Below are 18,494 nucleotides of genomic sequence, written 5' to 3'. Positions count from 1 at the left end.
TTGTCTCATTCTAGCTTTATGCTAGCAAACAACTTTTTTGCCAAGTTTGAATAACTTTGGAATGAAGTTTACACAGTAAATATATGCATTTATGCATTAACATTAGCAGCAGTGTAATACAGCCGATTCAGCCATTTTCAGGGACAGACCAGGTGTACAGCATCCCACAAGCTGATAACTGGTCAGCAATACACTCTGCAGAAAACAGTACTGGACTTTAAAAATAAATAAATACATAAAATAATTATGTATTCGAGATTTGAGTCTTTATTGCTGAGAGGACAGTAGAGAGTATGACACGAGGAGAGTGGGAGAGAGAGAGAGATGGGGTAGGGTAGGAAGGGGAACACCTTGCATCAAACTGTTTATTATTTTATTTTGTGCGTCACATGTCGAAACGCATCTGTGCACAACAAAAAAAAACAACCAAAAAAAGAGTTGATGTAAGGTGTGCCCCTTTCTGTTTGATTTTAAGTGTTTTATTTGGGCCAGCACCCTAAAAATGAATCAAGAAAACCTGAGTGAAGCCTGCTACCTGCCATAATTGACGTAGGGTAGGACATGACCGAGGCCCAACTTGAACCTGGTTCGTCGAGGGCAATGCAGGCCCATATATGAGGGGGCTTAGCACGCTGTGCTGCAGTGACCCCCAGGGTAGACCTTAGAATGGGACTGGAAATGTGCCAGAGGGCTTACACTCTATTCCTATTTTCATTTCACAACAATTTTTATTCAGATCATTTTCCTATTCAACATTACACAAGTTAGATGATGCATTTAAAAGCAGTTAGATGATGCATTAAAATCTGCAACTGTTCAGGGCGATGAAGCATGTCCATGCGAGTGTCAGACGTTTGCAGGAGTTTGAACCCAAGTTACTCAGGCGTGTGATTCTCACTGCATATCTTTTGGGGACTCTTTCTCACACTGAATATTTCAGTGTGGTGTGGTGTGGTGTGGTGTGGTGTGGTGTGGTGTGGTGTGGTGTGGTGTGGTGTGTGTGTGTGTGTGTGTGTCTACACACAGAAAGTGACTCGTGACTCCTTACCGGATCAATCTGCTCCAGAGAAATCTTCCCTATGTTCTTCTGAATGCTGTAATCCTGTCCCACGTAGGCATGACTGCAAAGTATGAAAAAGGTAAAACAAAAACGTATGCATTGCCAGCACAGTTCCTTGATCACCACAACAATACAGAGAAAACAAAGAGAAAGCAACATATGCCGTCTTGAAGATAACAACCCAAAGCTTGAAAGAGGGTTTTTTATTTCTTGGAGGGAGATGATGGATGGGTGAGACATCCCAGCAGCACTCAGACTGCATTTTACTGAGGACCTGAAGGCCACAGCTCACCTACAAATCATTATGCACACCCACCACTTCACAAAAGGGGGAAAAAAAACGAAACACAGAAAACAAAGAAAGCAAGCGAGAGAGCCAGAGAGAGAGAGCGAGCAAGAGAGAGAGAGAGAAAGAGAGGGAATGACAAACAAAATCTGGGCTTTCAGGCTCATGGGGTCAGCAGAGGTGTCACTCAAGAGATCTCTTTTGTGCCGAGGCGATGTGCACCGAGACAATTTTCTGGGATTTAACGCGGCTCTGGCTAACAGTCGGAGGGGCGAGATGGGGAGATGGATGAGGGGTAAAACTGACAGCCGTCTGAAACACATGTGGTGCGCACACCGACCATTTCCAACATGTCAATCACTACTCAGCCCAATTGTTAGTTAAATAAATAGATAAATAAATACATGAATAACAGATAGAGAGACAGAGAGACAGATAGAGAGATAGATAGATGGATAGATAGATGGCCTTCGGCTTTCCCTTTCAGATAGAGATGTGTGGGATGTGTAGTGTACCATGCAATTTATTCTGATTATATACTCTTATATTCAGACACAATGCCAAATTTCAGTACTTTATAACGGAAACCACCAAAATTCAGAAGTATTTCCCTAACACCAAACTTAAAAATATATCTTAAATCTGCACGCAAATTAAAAACAGAGGTAAACAGCACATAATTAAACAGCTGATCTGGTACCTTGTTACTGTATCTGGAGTACATGTTGGGAATCAAAGCTTTCCCATCACAATAACGCAACGTTCCTATGAGCGGTTTCCCAGCAGAAGATAGTAAGGTAGAGAGCTGATCTGTCAAACTCCAATATCTTCCTCCCCGGGCAGAGTGTGGGGGCTGTATTACAGCGAGCTTACAAGAACACACTGGAGGCTTTTCTACTTTCTTTTTTTGGCTTGTGTGTCAGTGTGTGTGTATAGAGGGTGGGTGGCTTGTGTGTCAGTGTGTGTACAGATAGTGGGTGGTTTTGTTATTGGGAGTGCCATCTCCTTCCTCACCACTCACTGGTTTAAAATCTGCCCATTAGTTAGGCACTCTTTACTGCAACAGCTGTGGAAACAGAGGTCATGAATCCTCCTCCTCTGCCATCCTGCCCTCCACATAGCACAGAATATGCATGAGACCCTTTTGGGGTCGGGGTTGTGTGTGTGTGTGCGTGTGTGTGTTTGTGTGTGTGTTTGTGTGTGTGTGTAGGTGCGCGCACACGTGTGTCAAGGTGTGTGTGTGTGTGTGTGTGTGTGTGTGTGTGTGTGTGTGTGTGTGTGTGTGTGTGTGTGTGTGTGTGTGTGTGTGTGTGTGTGTGTGTGTGTGTGTGTGCTGTGCATGTGCGTGCAAGAGTGTGTGGGCTGGTTTAATCTCAGCAGAGGGTCCCGAGTGTGCAGTTGGTTCCTGAATAGCAGAGCTGTGCTTACACCTGTAGGGCCTGCAGTGTATCACTAGCGGAGTGGAGTGGAGTGGAGTGGAGTGGAGGAACCCTCCCTGAGGAACACCCGCCACTGGCACAGAGATGGAACAGCGCAATGAAAGCTAATGAGAGCAAGAGGAAGAGAGGAAAAGGTGAAAATGGAGAGAAAAAGATAGAAAGAGAGGGAGGATGAGAAAGAAAGAAAGAAAGACAAAAAAGACAGAAAGAACAGAGAAAATGTAAAGGTAAGAAAGTTAGAAAGAATAAGGATAAGTAAAAAAGGGCAAGGGCAAATCTGAGTCAGAAACAAAGGGATATAAAGAAGAATAGAAAGAAAGAACAGAAGAAAATGAAAGGGGAAAACAGCCAATTATTTGTGGGTGCAACGAGTGCATTCGGAACCCTCACTGTAACAAAGGCGAGAAAGTGTCTCTGAAAACCCACCCAGAAAGCTTCTACAGTACAGAAGACAATCAGCTTGCCTTCTATTCTGCATTCCACACCATCAGCTTTGATAGTGCTGTCAGAGCAGAGCGGCGCAGGCACAGACACCTACACAGACACAGGCAGCGGTGCGGCAGAGACCAGAGTGGGGTAATGCGGCAGTAACGTAGCGCCATCTCCAAAATCACTCACCTCAGGTGGTTGAGGAGGGGCTGTAGCCTCTCATCAGACTGCACCGCTGGCAAGGATCTCGCCGTCAACTGTCAACAGACGCCAAAACACAACACAGACAAGAAAGAGGGGAAAAACCCATTAGAACACAACTGACAACAATAAGAACAATGACAGTGTTGTTTTGCTGTAAAAAATAGTGTGAGTGCTGTGTTGTGTGGTCTATTAAACACTATTGTCAATGCTCGAACAATGAAAATCCTTCAAAATACCACACCTGTGGCTTATCTTAGGATATCAGAACACTTCCGCATGACAGAGAGAGAACTGATGTGTTTGGGAGAGCTCCGTTAAAAACTCCTTTCAAAAGGCCCTCCATGTTTTGAGATGGCGGTGCCTCTTGTGCATGTAAATAGCATGGTGAGATACAATAGCCTGCAGTACAATGCCAGAAGCAGAAATCGTTTTGCATTCACAGAAACCATCCGTCAAACTTTTCTACAAACAACATTACAATTTTGGCCTTTATTCTCATGTTTCCTGCTTTGGGAAAAATGTGCACTCGGATTGCGGTGTGGATTTTTTGTGACGGAAAACAAGTTTGCAAAAAATGATAATGCATGACAATCTCAGGTGTATAACTGATTTACACTTTAAATTTTATTTGATACTCCTAGATGACGGGGGATTTTCATTTTCAATTTTTCATTTCCGCTATGAAGATCGCCTGATTGAAAGTGAAGTGGTGTAGAAAAGTAGGTAAGACCAGCTCACGCAGTCACCAAGTCATCCTCTCAGGGGGGCTGTAGAGCCTTGCATCTGTGATTGACAACACGGTCAAAAAGAGGGAGGGTGAAATCGTTTGCTGGAAATACCTACTGAGCACATTTTCACTATTGAGCCGCCGCCACCTCCTCCTTCTCTGAAAGATGATCGATCCGGGGGAGTCATAATTCATGCTTTGTTGTCTCTGCTACCATATCTCCATCTCATTACCCTCCCCTTTTGGCCAGCAACAGGGCTGGACTGTGGGGCGAAATAGGGCCCGAACACTTTTGGCTTAAAGGGGCCCCTCATAATTAGCGGCGCAGAATTGACTCAACGGGGGACCCCTGCACCCTTGTGGGCTCCTATTTTCAGAAATGTACGTTTTCTTTTAAATCTTTTTTTTAAATATTATAATTTTTGAAAATAGCCCGCTATGCCAGATGGCTAGTCCAGCCCTGACCAGAAAGCACCAAGAGGTGGCCATATCAGGAAACATCCTCATCATCATCATCATCACTCCACAAGCCTGACTTTAAAAAAAAAAAAAAATCAGTACAACACACAAAAGAAAAAAGAACAAAAAAATAAAAGAATGCAAGAGAGAAAGGAAAACAAGAAAAGAATGGAGGAAGAAATGGATGGCAAAAAAAAAAAAAATCTTTAAAAGCTGAAGGTGCAAATGAAGATGAACAGGGCCACGTTCACATTTCCATCCCATCACTTATTCAGCAGCAATGACCGTCGAAGGAAAATTAAAGCACAGTCAAGCCTTTCTGAAGGCGGGTAGGGGTAAAAAAATTAAGTCGATGCGCATTTTCACCTAAAAGCCATCCATCAGTTGTGTGGCTTGAACTCAGGCGATATCTGTTAAGGGAGGCAAAACACGAGACAGTGATGAACGGATGTGGCGAGGGGTGGCCAAATACCACTGCAGCACAACGAAACGACACAGTAGATGCTTCCTACACTTGACAGCAGCCTTTAAAGGTAGATGGAGAGAGCAAGAGGACTGCTGCGATTGCTCAAATTAAGACAGATAAGTGTTTCAAAAGGTACGTTAACTAAAAAGCTGATCAGGCTGGAAAGGGAATTGCCATTTACCGTACAGCCTGCTGGCTGAAGCACATAGGCAGCGACATGGCTGACACGACACAAATAATAACAATGCTTACTTCCTGACATTCTGATGGCATTATCACGGAACAAAACAGCCATTCAGCCATCGTAATATCTAGCTGCATCATCGCCCAGAACAGTCATTGTGACACACTTAACTGTTATTTAATGTGCTGTTAATGACTAACATTCAAAGTAAGTAAGAAAAAAGTGTTTAATGTCACATTACTAAAAAAAAGACTGTATACTGGCTGACGCCTACTAAAAGTCCAGCATCTGCCTGCTGAGCGAAGACGAACACAACAACACACTAAAAGTATACGGGCACAAACACACACGCACGCACGCAAGCATGTACGTTAGTGTGTATAAAGATCCAAAGCGAACACAAAAAAAGAAATGCAGCCAGATGCCAAGCAGCTTTCAATTTCATGCTCATTTAATGAAACATTGACGTCCTCTCTGTCCTCTCGCGACCATAATGGGCCCGAGCTTTAGCTTCGGCGTGATGTGGGACTCGCTAACGGAGCTGGAGAAAGAAGCGGAGAGGAACGGAGAGGAGAGGAGCGGAGAGGAGAGGGGGGAGAGGAGAGGGGGGAGAGGAAGAGAGGAGAGGAGAGGAGAAGGGAGGAGAGGGGAGGAGAGGAGAGGAGAGGAGAGGAGAGGAGAGGAGAGGAGAGGAGAGGAGAGGAGAGGAGAGGAGAGGAGAGGAGAGGAGGAGAGGAGAGGAGAGGAGAGGAGAGGAGAGGAGAGGGGAGGAGAGAGGAGAGGAGAGGAGAGGAGAGGAGAGGAGAGGAGAGGGGAGGAGAGGGGAGGAGAGGAGGGGAGAGGAGAGGAGAGAAGAGGAGAGGAGAGGGGAGGGGAGAGGAGAGGGGAGAGGAGAGGGGAGGGGAGGGGAGGGGAGAGGAGAGGAGGAGAGGAGAGAGGAGAGGGGAGAGGAGAGGGGAGGAGAGGAGAGGAGAGGAGAGGAGAGGGGAGGAGAGGAGAGGAGAGGAGAGGAGAGGAGAGGGGAGGAGAGGAGAGGAGAGGAGAGGAGAAGGGGCCGGCCATGCTTCACTTCAGCCACTCCTGCGATCCGGATAATTGCCAGGAAATGGACGTCAGGCACGGGTGGTTGTCATACGCCGACCCCTCTCTTAAGGCACTCAGGCAGGGGTAGTGGGGAGCAGTGGGAGGGGAGGGTGGGTTGTAGCATGGGGTGGGGAACAGTGGGAGGGGAAGGTGGATTGTAGCATGGGGTTTAGAGGGGGTAGTGGGGCTGCTGTGGAGTAGAGTGGAGTGGAGTGCAGGGTGGCTTGTAGTTGGAGCAGCAGTGGGGGGCTTGGTGGGGTAATGGGTGGTCTTAACAGTGGGAATGGATTGAGGATACAGATGGGGGGGATGTCATGGCCAGCCCAATCTCCAGGTCTGAGTCACATGGAAACTCCCTGAAATGTGATCAAAAGGAAGAGAGGTGATCACATAACATCCAAGCTCAACATCTTGAATCTTTGCACTGGGGGTGGAATTAAATCATTCAAGAACGATGTGAAAGAATGGTGGAGAGCAAGCCAAGATGCATGGCAGCTGTGACTAAAATCCAGGGTTTTTCTATCAAATATTGATTTCTGAACTCTTCCTAAGTTAACACATTACTATGATGTTGTTTAAAGTGAAAATCATCATGTTTTCTTTGGATTTATTTGGGCTCTGAAAACAATGCAACTTTTGCGTTATTTTGACCATTTGTAACTTTCTGCAAATAAATGCTCTAAATGACAATATTTTCATTCGAGATTCGGAGGAAATGTTGTCAGTAGTTTATAGAATGAAACAACAATGTTTATTTTACTGATACACATGCCAATAAGTAGTAAGACCAGGAAAAACTGGTCTCTCAATATTTGCCAGAGTTGTTTTTTGGGCAACCCATTTCCAACATGGGCAAAACGTTGTACAGATGCAGCTGTGGATGGTTAAGGAAATGGCCTTCATATCAGAGGGTTGCAGGTTTGAATCCCACCCTTCCACTCCCTATCTCACTCCATGGCACCTAACCCCACACTGCTCTAGGGCAGTGGTTTTCAAAGTGGGGGCCGGGGACCCCTGGGTGGCCGCGAGGGGATGCTATTGGGGCGGCAGCAGCAGGTTGGCAGGGAAAATATTGCGAAATAAACTCAATCACTTAATAAATTAAATAACTTATTTAGCCAAAATAAAACAAAAATAAGCTAAACAATCCCAGTGGAATCATTTTCTTCTTTACAACGTTTATTATATACGTAGGCTATTATGATTTCTGTAGTACTTGAATGGGTTTCGGAATGCACCAACTTTGTCGAGTTGTGAAACTGGGTGCACACAAAAAATAGTGTGGCACGGCTCATATCTGGGGGGCCTTGGCTGGAATCTGGTATATGGGGGCCTCATCATGGTTAAGTTTGGGAAGCCCTGTACTTAAAAAAATAATTGTAAATCGAATTTGGAAAAAAACGTCAGCTGAGTGTAAAGTAATGTAATGTTATGTTGCAGAGGTGTGACCAAGTCACTAATGTGCAAGTCACAAGTAAGTCTCGAGTCTTTCCACTCAAGTCCGAGTCAAGTCACAAGTCAAGACACATCTGACCAAGTCAAGTCAAAGTCCAAGTCGTACCCCAGCCAAGTCAAGTCCAAGTCCAAGTCTCATTTTTTTTCAAGTCCTTAACAAGTCACAAAGGGATTTTCTATTTGCAATCACAATTTCCATTATAAATTCATTAGTATAATAATGAGACCTGAGAAAAAGATGACAATTACTAAAACAGTTGCTGAGAAATCAGTCTAAACCAAACTACTGCTTGTGCTGTGTATGTAAAATGACATTTAATTTCATATTTTTTTTCACATAAAAATACATTTCATGTGAATTTGTACTTAAACAAAGGAGCAACCATATGCCAAATATTTACTGTCCAGTGGGCAAATAGTCCTGTTTGCAAGAATGTGTGCGTATGTGTGTGTGTGTCCGTTCCATCATCTGATGGCATAAACCTATTCCACTACTCCACCCTGGTCTTGGTGGTGGGCCGGTCATATCTAGTCAAGGTTGTAAGTTATACAGACTCTAGCATAATAACGCTAAGGACAGGACTATGGTTAACTTTTTCACTAGGAGCACAGGCAGGGCCGCTGACAGCTTTGGCTGGAAGGTTTTGTCAAGACATTAGGGGGGCATATTACACTTCCGACCTGAAAACGCGGATTCACACTTTCAGCATACTATGTTTGAATTTACCCACAAAGGCCAAGGGTGAAAGTAGTAGCCTATTCATGTCTTACAGGTGCTACCCACCTCCCTCCCCCCTCTCTTTACTGTAGTGAAAACACTCGACTAATGTAAACATTTAGTTTGGCTTTAAAAAGACGCCATTTTCCCTAAGGTACCATATTAAGCTCACCATTCTCATCAACAGATTATGACATACAGCAGGGTAATCAATTTCTTTTTTTAAAATTGAGCCCAGGTGTGTGTGTGTGTGTGTGTGTGTGTGTGTGTGTGTGTGTGTGTGTGTGTGTGTGTGTGTGTGTGTGTGTGTGTGTGTGTGTGCGTATGGGGGGTGGGGCTACACATGTGAGACAGGATGATGAGTTAACAGCACAGCTCAGCAGGCAGCCCTGTCTCAGCTGGTCCATGATATTCACTTCATCCCATTATCTGTGAACCAAAATCTGAGCATTGACAGTGTCATAACTGTGAACCCACCAATGAACACATGCATGGTGCAGCACTAGGCTATTAGTCTGCTGTAGGCTACGTGCCAACAGTATTTAGCCTAGTAGACACTTGTCCATATGGGCAAAGAAATGAGGACAAAGTAGACCTAGTTAGTTGGATTAAATTCTTGGTAAAGTAATGATGAATTTCCTGAATTTCCCCCTGGGGATCAATATGCTGTTCATGCCTCTTCAAAAAGATTACGTTCACCGTCCAGGTCATAGATTGTGGCCAAACAAAGTTCTGTTTCTATGTTTCCTAAATTGTGTTAATTTGGATAACAGGGTTACATCCCAGTTCTCCAGTGCTGGCGTCGTGTAGCTCTAACGTGTAATTTCCAAGCAGCGGTAATTGCGACTCCAAACTCCCCCAAAATACCAAACAAAGCATGTAGGCTAGTTCGAACTGTGAGAAACATAAGATAAAGCGGTGTCGACACCACGAGATACAAGGTTCGCGCGCGAGAGGGAACATGCTTTTTATCCACGGGAGCCGACCCATACCCATGTCTTGCGCTGCTCAGCAGTAGCTTGCAACCTCTACCTCGCATTACATAAACTTCACGAGAGGCTGCATTAAAGATTGCGTTTGAACTGATGTGGCTGACATGATAGTGTGTCAAGGCTGAGTTTTAAAACTTTCAAGGAACAGGTATGGCATTATCTTACCATTTGACACATGGGACACTGCTACTCTGCTTTCAGCTGGCTGAGGCGGTATTCCAGGAATCAAAAATAGCCCTGATGTCCTTAGAAATGTTTCGATTCAAGTCATCGGACAACAAGCAGTGAGTTTCGGGGCGCATAGCTTGTTTATAGCCCTCAAGCGCAAGCTTCGCAGGAAGCAGTGTTGCTTACGCTTAGTTTCTTCAAAGTTTTTCCAATAGCCATGAAGTATTCCTCATCTCGCGCCTTGACCAATTATTTGACAATTTTGGTCGTTTGTCTCTTTGCAAGACTGTCATGGATAGGCTATAGGCTAAATTATTTATCTTTGGAACCATTCACCCAGCATCTAAAGTAGGCAACCGGTGGAGCTCTTTTGATGGATGCAAGACCAAGTGTCCTCTGCTCGCCTATTTTCGATTGCATGCTGGAAGACTAAGACATGTATAAACGTGTCTTTTTGTATTGATTCTAATACTCAACCGATGGTGGCTGGTCAATGCAAAGAATGTTACCGAGAGGTTACTCTTTCTAGACTGAGAAGCGCGAGCTTAACATGCATTTTCAGCGCGTGGAGTTGTGGTCGTGAAATAGCCCTGGGATATCAAGCCATAGCGTAGGCTACGGACACATCACATCCTGGGTTGGGGGAAACTTAAAAAGCAAGCCATATTCGTAACGTTTACCTCACCACATATCCATCATAACGTGCTTTTGTCCGCGATGGTGGAAATGATTCACAAGGCTGCACTTTGAAGTGACTGACTCGCAAGTATAATGTGTGGGAGCGGAACATAGCCTACTGTAACAGCCTTCGGGGGCTGAAGGCAAGCGCATTCATAAAGGAAAGGGAAAGCAAAATGGATAGGTGTACTCTTTAATAAAACAACAATAGATTAAGTCCTGTGGTTCGGTTATGTCAGCAGTGTGTTTTTGTTTTAGGGCTATTTCAACTGCTTAAATAGCCTAGTTCAACAAATCAATGTCCATCACCATTTAGCTAACCATTTAGACAGCTTGGTCATAGCCTATAAATCCTCTCTGGCTTGGTTCCTCACTGAATTTCTGTCGTAAGCGAGGGGCGAGAGCGAGCGCTTCACGTGTGTAGCCTACAGACGCGTGTTGCACATCAGAGCGCCCCACCACACACACTTCCTACAACATTGATAGAAAATATTTGTTGATCACAGTGCAAACTTCCATAGCCTACCCTATTAAGAATGCAAAATGAGTTGGGCTGAGAGGGAGATAAATTAACTTCCGCGATGGTTTAAAATGTAGGCGATGTTTGTTCTGGAGACTCGCAAATGGTTGCCGCTGTTGCCGCTGGTCACCGCGTCCAGACCAGCCGCGTCCGGCCGCATCTTGCCGCCAATGGCACCGCTTAGGACAATGACGTGATTCAAACAAAGAATGTGGGCGGGCTGTTGCATTCTGAAAACAAGGGTTGGACTTCGACTTTTTTTTTAGACCCAACATGGCGAGTCACGCCAAGTCATTGAAAGTTACAACTGTCAAGTCCAAGTCGAGTCCCGAGTCAAAGGCGTGCAAGTCGAGTCGAGTCGCAAGTCTTTTCTGATCTTGACATTTCAAGTCGCAAGTCTTCACACCGCTGACTCGAGTCAGACTCGAGTCCAAGTCACTGGACTCGAGTCCACATGTCTGTTATGTTGGATGAGCTGATAAAATGAGATGCTAAGGAGTCATGCAGGTTTGTGCCAAAGGAATCCGAAATGTTATGATGTTCTCCAACGGTGTGCTGTAATTTCCCCCCATTCTTCGCATTAGACTTGGCACTGATTAAAAGATGCATTAAATCGGCTACAATGCTGTTCAGCTTTGCATATATTAATCACCTAACAGCTTGTTCATTTGACTGAAAAAAAACCCTCAATAACACAAATTTGTGCACACAGTTATAGGAGCAGGGCTGTAAAAGATCTTTACAATCTATCACTACTGTTTAAAAAAATTAAATAAATAAATAATAATAATTAAAAAATATATATATATATTTTACCTTTATTTGACAGGATAGTGAAAGTAATGACACAAAGTGTGTGGGGAGAGAGAAGGGTCGGCAAAAGACCCTGACTGTGAATCGAACCCAGGTCAGCCGCATAGCAAATGAGTGACCTACCATTTGCGCCATGGTAGGGCCAGTCCTATTAATATTTTGATGGGCATAGCCCAATTAAAAATAGATCCAGAATCTGCAAATTGGGGTGTTGTGGAACATTCAATACTAAGTATACACATGACGACCACAAATTCCCTCCATTTAACTGTTGAATATTCACATCATGACACGTGAGTGTGAGTAATTCTCCATAGCTAGCTTCCACCATGTATGGCCTGAATAGAGCAAAGATCTTTTCATTATGCAAATGTGAAACATTAGTGAAAAACCTCTTTGTGAATTCTCACTTTTCAACAGCAACCAAATTACATACCCATGTGCGTCAATGCAAATGTTAAATCATTTTCCCCCTCACAGACAGTGCACTGCAGGAAGACTAACATTTGAGGTCCAATTAGATTTGGCTCCGACGAGTTGTACACACAGGTGCAGTTCCTGGAGCATGAACGCCTCTCCTCCTGGAGCGAGGATCAGGATATGACTCACCACCTGAAGTTCTTTTGAGTTCACAAGAGGAAGAAGATTTTTAAGTCACGTAATTGAAAACCCAAAGATGTTGCTGATTCAGAGGAAGCCAAACAGACAATTTTATTGCCCATTTCCAGTATGGTCAACAACTCTTGCAGGACTTTCAAAGTGTGTGTGTGTGTGTGTTTTGAGGGGGGGTGTTAACCAGTTCTGGCGATGTAATTTAAAGTAGTGTTTCTCAAAGGGGGCGGTACAGCCCCACAGGGGGGGCGTTGGGGAGCGCTAGGGGGGCGTTGAGAAGGATACAGTTGAGAGTGGGCGGTGCCTAGTTCCCATTGGGGGCATTAGTCCATTTACATTATTATTAGTAAGGGGAGCATTGGCAGGCTTATGATAAGGTGGGCGTTGGGAGGTTTAGGATGAGATCCAGGGGGCGTTTGTGCAAAAAAAAGGTTGAGGACCACTGTATTAAAGGGAGGTAACTACTACAAAACTCAGATCTTCAACCTTTTGTCTCCCGTTTCCTAGGAAATTAGATTCTAGTCTGGAGAACTCCCATCATCCCATAGGGGGCTGGTGGTCAGCCATGCTGTCCCCGTAATTAAGTATATATGTGGAGCCATGCACACATCACCTCAAAAAGGGCCCAGAGAAATGACCAGGGCAGACAGAAACCACTGTCCTATTCAAAGACCTATTGACTAATAGATTGCCATCGTTCTGGCCGGGCCGGTGGGTTTAGGGGGCGGGGGGATCCATTTGTGTGATGGCCACTGAGGAAACACAAAAGGTTCAATTTACAGGAGGAGGGGGAAACCGATCGATACTTCCTCTGGCGCTTTTCACACCGCCGTTAATTACACCGTTTTCATCATCTTACATTTGACACAAAAGAAACCGGCACCCCGGCAACAGCGGAGAAACCACTTTTGTCTGAGGATCAATGCCTGCTTTCCGGTATTCATACGAGCCCAAACACCCAATATTAGCAGCTTATAGTCGATTGCTGCCCTTAAACTATACATTCATCAAAAGTGCCTGCACTTAAGAGTGCATATTTACTTTTAATTGCTTTCCTTAACTGGGCTTAAATAAGTCAAATGAGGTGGAATGTGAGACAATACTCTGGTTGGCTGGCGCAGAGGCAGAGACAGAGGCAGAGGTAGAGCAGCTCTCAGTGACAAGACAGCTCCACCATCTGGTTAAAACAAGCCAGATGAATAAGCAAGTATGCACGCGCGCGCACACACACACACACACACATGCACATAGAGGCGCAAAGACACACGCACGCGCGCACACACACACACGGACGCACACATACACACACAGATGTGCAGAAGCACACTACACACATGCACCTGCGCACCCGGCTCTCTAACAACTCTGAGCCTGGTGCATCATGCTAATAATGGAAAATATTATCGCATCAAATTTTAAAGCAATGATTGTTATGGGCCAAAAGTCAAGAGGAGATGTACGACTTGAGAGCTGCAGATTGTGCCTTGGGGGCTACAGTTATGTTAATTAATTGGCTCCCCCATGACGCCTGATGAATGCGAATACCTGAATGTGATTAGGGTGCGCACATCGTTGCTTACGGAAATACCCCTCCAGGCCAAAACACGATTACTCAGAGAGAGAGAGAAGTCAGGGCTGACTCAATGCTGTGGTTGTTATCCCCTCTCCACTTGCGAGATCAGATCTCCCACATGTGTTTCAAAGGCAAGCCAGGGCTGTAAAGATGGCAGAGAAACAGATCTAGTACTAACAGATATAATCAATGCAAGGAAATAGCAACAGATGTAATCAATGCCAGGGAAATAACAAACACTAGTAACCATAATGGTTGATGGACATATAAAGGTTGGTCAGAAGCTGGTAAAAACAAAATGATAATTGCATAAAGTCTTAACCACACAAACACTGCGAGTCTGCGGCCCTACTGTGCCGCTACCTGCAGGGCACTCATCTGCTACGTGGCTGACCCGGATTCGATTCCGGCCAAGGTCCTTTGCCGACCGTTGCCCGTCTCGCTCTCCCCACTCGCTTTCTGTCATGTCTTCACTGCCTCAAAAAAATAAAGGCAAAGAGCCCAAAAATGTATGTATAACACAGCGAGTCTGCTAGTGTGGAACTCGAAGTGCATCACCAAGTGTGGTGGGGCCTATAGCTCTATAAACTCTTATTTGATGTCTCTTTGGAACAGAAATCTATAGAGATGCTCCTCACAATACCACTCTTTTCCCCAAACATACTGACAAGCCAAGGAATTCACTTTTTGGCCCAGCCTTTCATGTGTTGGAAATTGAATAACCTCCATTTTCTAGCACAGGCCTACATCAAGGGAGACGTACACACGCGCACGCTCACGCTCACGCACACGCACACAATTAATCCTTTCAGTCCACTGTGTCGAGGTACCACACAACATCTTGTTAACGCCTAATCATTTTTAGACGGCGCTTTCACATCATTCGTAGACATTTTTTTCAAGAGGAACCTTTTCAAACAAGTTTCCAAGCTCAGAGAAATCTTACTCATTGTAAAAGATGTGTAATGCGGGTAAATGTGATATCCAAACAGCCAAATCCATCATTCAAAGTGAAACTTGCACACCAGCATGTTTCTCAATATGTACATAGCTTTGCTGAAATGGCCTGTGAAGAAAAATAAAATATTTCCCATAGACACATACAAACACATCCAAAAGCTCTTTCAAGGACAGACAATCGAGAGACTTCTTTCACGGAGTGTAATTGCTGGACACCGGAGGCGGAATGGGATTTGCCTCGTAGGCCTTGACACCATGGGCACGTCGTCTTCGGAACATCAAAAACAGCCCCACGCAGTAACAGCAATGCCAAGGCCACAACAAATAACCCACTTACTTAAATTATACTTGTGTACAGAGTTGGGTTTTTTTTTTTGTTGCTTTTTTAAACAAAGAATTTGGAGGACTGAATTGAGTCTTGTCAGATGCTAACCTCTATTACAGCATCTCAGTAAATTTTAACAGGATCGGGGACAGCAAACTACCCAGTCTCTCCCCCACAATAAAAACACTGCCTCGTCTTTTCTCACCCTGGCAGTTGTGTGGTGGCAGCTACATCACAAGTCGATTTCCATTTAGGCAAAGATGTTACAAAAATCTGGTGCAGTCATACAACCTGGCTGGATGAAGAGACCTGCACTGCATCTTAGAGGTGGGCATTGGCAAAATTGGTTCACAATTCAATGTGCGTCTGTAACGCCGCATTATGTAATAACGGTGCAATATGTAATAATGTAACAAATTATTACATAATGTGGTGACAATCGCCGCATTGTGTAATAATTTACGCATTTCGTAATACATTTCTTGAACGCATTTCGTAATAACTTTTTTCTCATCTTGTAATAAATTATTACAAAATGCGAAATTTATTACGGAATGAGGCCTGCAACTTTTTTTTGATGGAAATGTAATAACATGGTGCATTATGTAATAATCTATATGGATATGTTTTTTCTGCACTTGGATTCAGTAGGCGCAGCACACACACATAGTCTCAGTGACATGGTATAGTCACTGCCCTCTCTCTCTCTCATTCTTCTCAGTTCTCAAACTGCTCGAGAGTCGCGAATGATGCGGTTAAAACCGTTAAGAAATAATTTCACAACTTGTTGCGTGCAACGAGTCCAACGAATGTCTCGCACTTTCTGCTACATTACACCAATTTACAGCGACATTAAATAGGCCAGGTCTAAACACTTCACGAGGTGGTGAAAACTAAATTAAATATCTAAATTAAAATATCTTGGATAGCCTATATAGGCCTAAGGCCTAACTAGATTTGTTGCAATACAGATTCTTTTTTTGTAGAGCCAGAAGTGTTCCGCTGGACTGACGAAACCGAACACGATCAAGTTTGCAACTTCTTTCCCTCGTGCGCTGTCCGTCAGCACCACCTGTCATTAGACGTCCGATTAGCTTTTCATTACGTGGTGAGGAAAAAACCTCCCGCCATTAGGCCTATGTGCTGTTGCACTGTTGTGAGGGATATCACCAAATAATTTAGATAAAAGTCAGAACATTATTTTGGCAATGAAAGGCACACAGGTGGCTGGAAGCTCAAGCAGTCTTCAGTCTGTTCATTTAAGCTTTTGGGTGCTCTTGGATATCGGGGATCAGTTCATGTAGAGAGAAGAGTTCATCCAGGCACTCCAAAATAAGGTGCCCAAACGATAAGTTACATTAAAAAGCCTTTAATGGTACTGGGGCTGGGGTTACATTAAAAAGCCGACATGTTTCGACCTCACACCAGGTCTTCATCATTGAAAAGAAAGGCCTCCCTTAAATAGTGACCATCACCACATGTGACCCATTACGCACTACACACATTTGCGCACACCATAGGAAAACAAAGATTAAAAAATAGCCTGGGGTAATAAGTGATGCCACAGAAAAAATGACCAGAAGTTACAAATAAAAATCACAAAAACAAGTAAAATCAATATCCTCATTTAGACCAGTATAGCGCATGGTGTATCCAAAAAGTCTGCCTCTGATTAGGCCTAAGTCTTTTTAGCCTGTCCCCACCCCTCGGAAGAGGTTTGATATGCTCGACGCCCTGTATGCGCAGCAGAGAATCATTTTACCATGGTATTCATATGTTTCGCCATGGGATAGTCAAAATTGCCCACTCTGATACCATATTTATGTTCTGCTAGCCTATCTCGCATGCGCCTTTTTGTGCGCCCGATATAAAAGAACCCTTCAGCGCGAGGAAACAAGTTAGGCGGTAATATGACAAATGTAGAATTGCAATTAATGAAATCTCTCTGTCCATATTCATTCGTGGTTTTAGTATCCACAAAAGATTTGGCTTGTGTAACATTTGGACAGTGGGGCAGTTCATACATCTATGAACTGTCGTAACAAAAAAAGGACGGGACTGCTGCTGGCGATGATGTTTGTTTTTGGTCAATAACGTGTTGCGTTGTAGGGAGCGCGCGCTTCACTGTATGCGTTTTGGGTGGCTTCCCTTGGAATAATTCATTAACTAATATTCACTTTCTGGATTTGACGATATATAAAGACGCGGAGGGACAGCTGCACACCACCTTATTCAGAAAGGCGACCTCTCGGAACACCATTCTGAGAGCGGATTCATTCCATTTCCCGCATCTCATTAGAAATATTCCACACGGCCAATTCAGAGATTAGGCGTATCTGTGATTTCGAAAATGATTTTCACGAGCAGGCCGAGCTGATGGAGAAAAGATTCAGTGATAGAGCCTATCACCCTGAAGCCACCCAAAACGCATACAGTGAAGCGCGCTCCCTTCAACGCAACACGTTATTGACCAAAAAGAAACATCATCGCCACCAGCAGTCTCGTCCTTTTTTTGTTACGACATATAGTACACAAGCGACGCGGATCAGGCAAATTATTAAGAACAATTGGTCCATTATTGAAAGTGATGCGCAACTACGTGAGGTGTTCCCAGAACCACCCATGGTGTTTTTAAAGAGTACACCCAGCCTAGGAGATAAATTAATGCGCTCTCACCTACAGGTGAAAAAGAGAGAAACCTGGCTGCGTAAACCCATTGGCACCTATAGATGTATGAACTGCCCTCACTGCCCAAATGTTACACAAGCCAAATCTTTTGTGGATACTAAAACCACGAGAGAATACGGACAGAGAGATTTCATTAATTGCAATTCTACATTTGTCATATACCACCGCCTAACTTGTCCTTGCGCTGAAGGTTTGTTTTATATCGGACGCACAAAAAGGCGCATGCGAGATAGGCTAGCAGAACATAAATACCTGTATGCTATCAGAGTGGGCAAGTTTGACTATCCATGGCGAAACATTTCAATGAATATACCATGGTAAAAATGATTCTCTGCTGCGCATACAGGGCGTCGAACATATCAAACCTCTTCCGAGGGGTGGGGACAGGCTAAAAAAAGACTTAATCAGAGGGAGACTTTTTGGATACACCAACTGGATGCCATGCGCTATCCTGGTCTAAATGAGGATATTGATTTTACTTGTTTTTTGTGATGCTTATTTGTACTTCTGGTCATTTTTTTCTGTGGCATCACTTATTACCCCAGGCTATTTTTTAATCTTTGTTTTCTCTGGTGTGCGCAAATGTGTTTAGTGCGTAATGGGTCACATGTGGTGATGTCACTATTTAAGGGAGGCCTTTCTTTTCAATGGTGAA

At 44.2% G+C, this 18,494-nt stretch overlaps 1 protein-coding gene across 1 annotated transcript in view; it reads right to left on the bottom strand.

Annotated features, from left to right (window-relative positions):
* The window catches only part of prim2 (DNA primase subunit 2), a 98,093-nt gene that overhangs the window by 53,573 nt on the left and 26,026 nt on the right, over positions 1 to 18,494 (bottom strand). Inside the window, exons 8-9 of the mRNA XM_063191868.1 lie at positions 3,404 to 3,471; positions 1,049 to 1,121 (exon numbers count right to left, since the gene is read on the bottom strand). Coding sequence (XP_063047938.1) covers positions 1,049 to 1,121; positions 3,404 to 3,471 — 141 coding nt within the window. The remainder of the gene's footprint in view (positions 1 to 1,048; positions 1,122 to 3,403; positions 3,472 to 18,494) is intronic.

Source organism: Engraulis encrasicolus, chromosome 24 (genome assembly GCF_034702125.1).
Source record: "Engraulis encrasicolus isolate BLACKSEA-1 chromosome 24, IST_EnEncr_1.0, whole genome shotgun sequence".
NCBI classification, from domain to species: domain Eukaryota; kingdom Metazoa; phylum Chordata; class Actinopteri; order Clupeiformes; family Engraulidae; genus Engraulis; species Engraulis encrasicolus.
The sequence above is the reverse complement of the archived record's forward strand: the minus strand, read 5'-3'. Positions and strand labels throughout refer to the sequence as shown.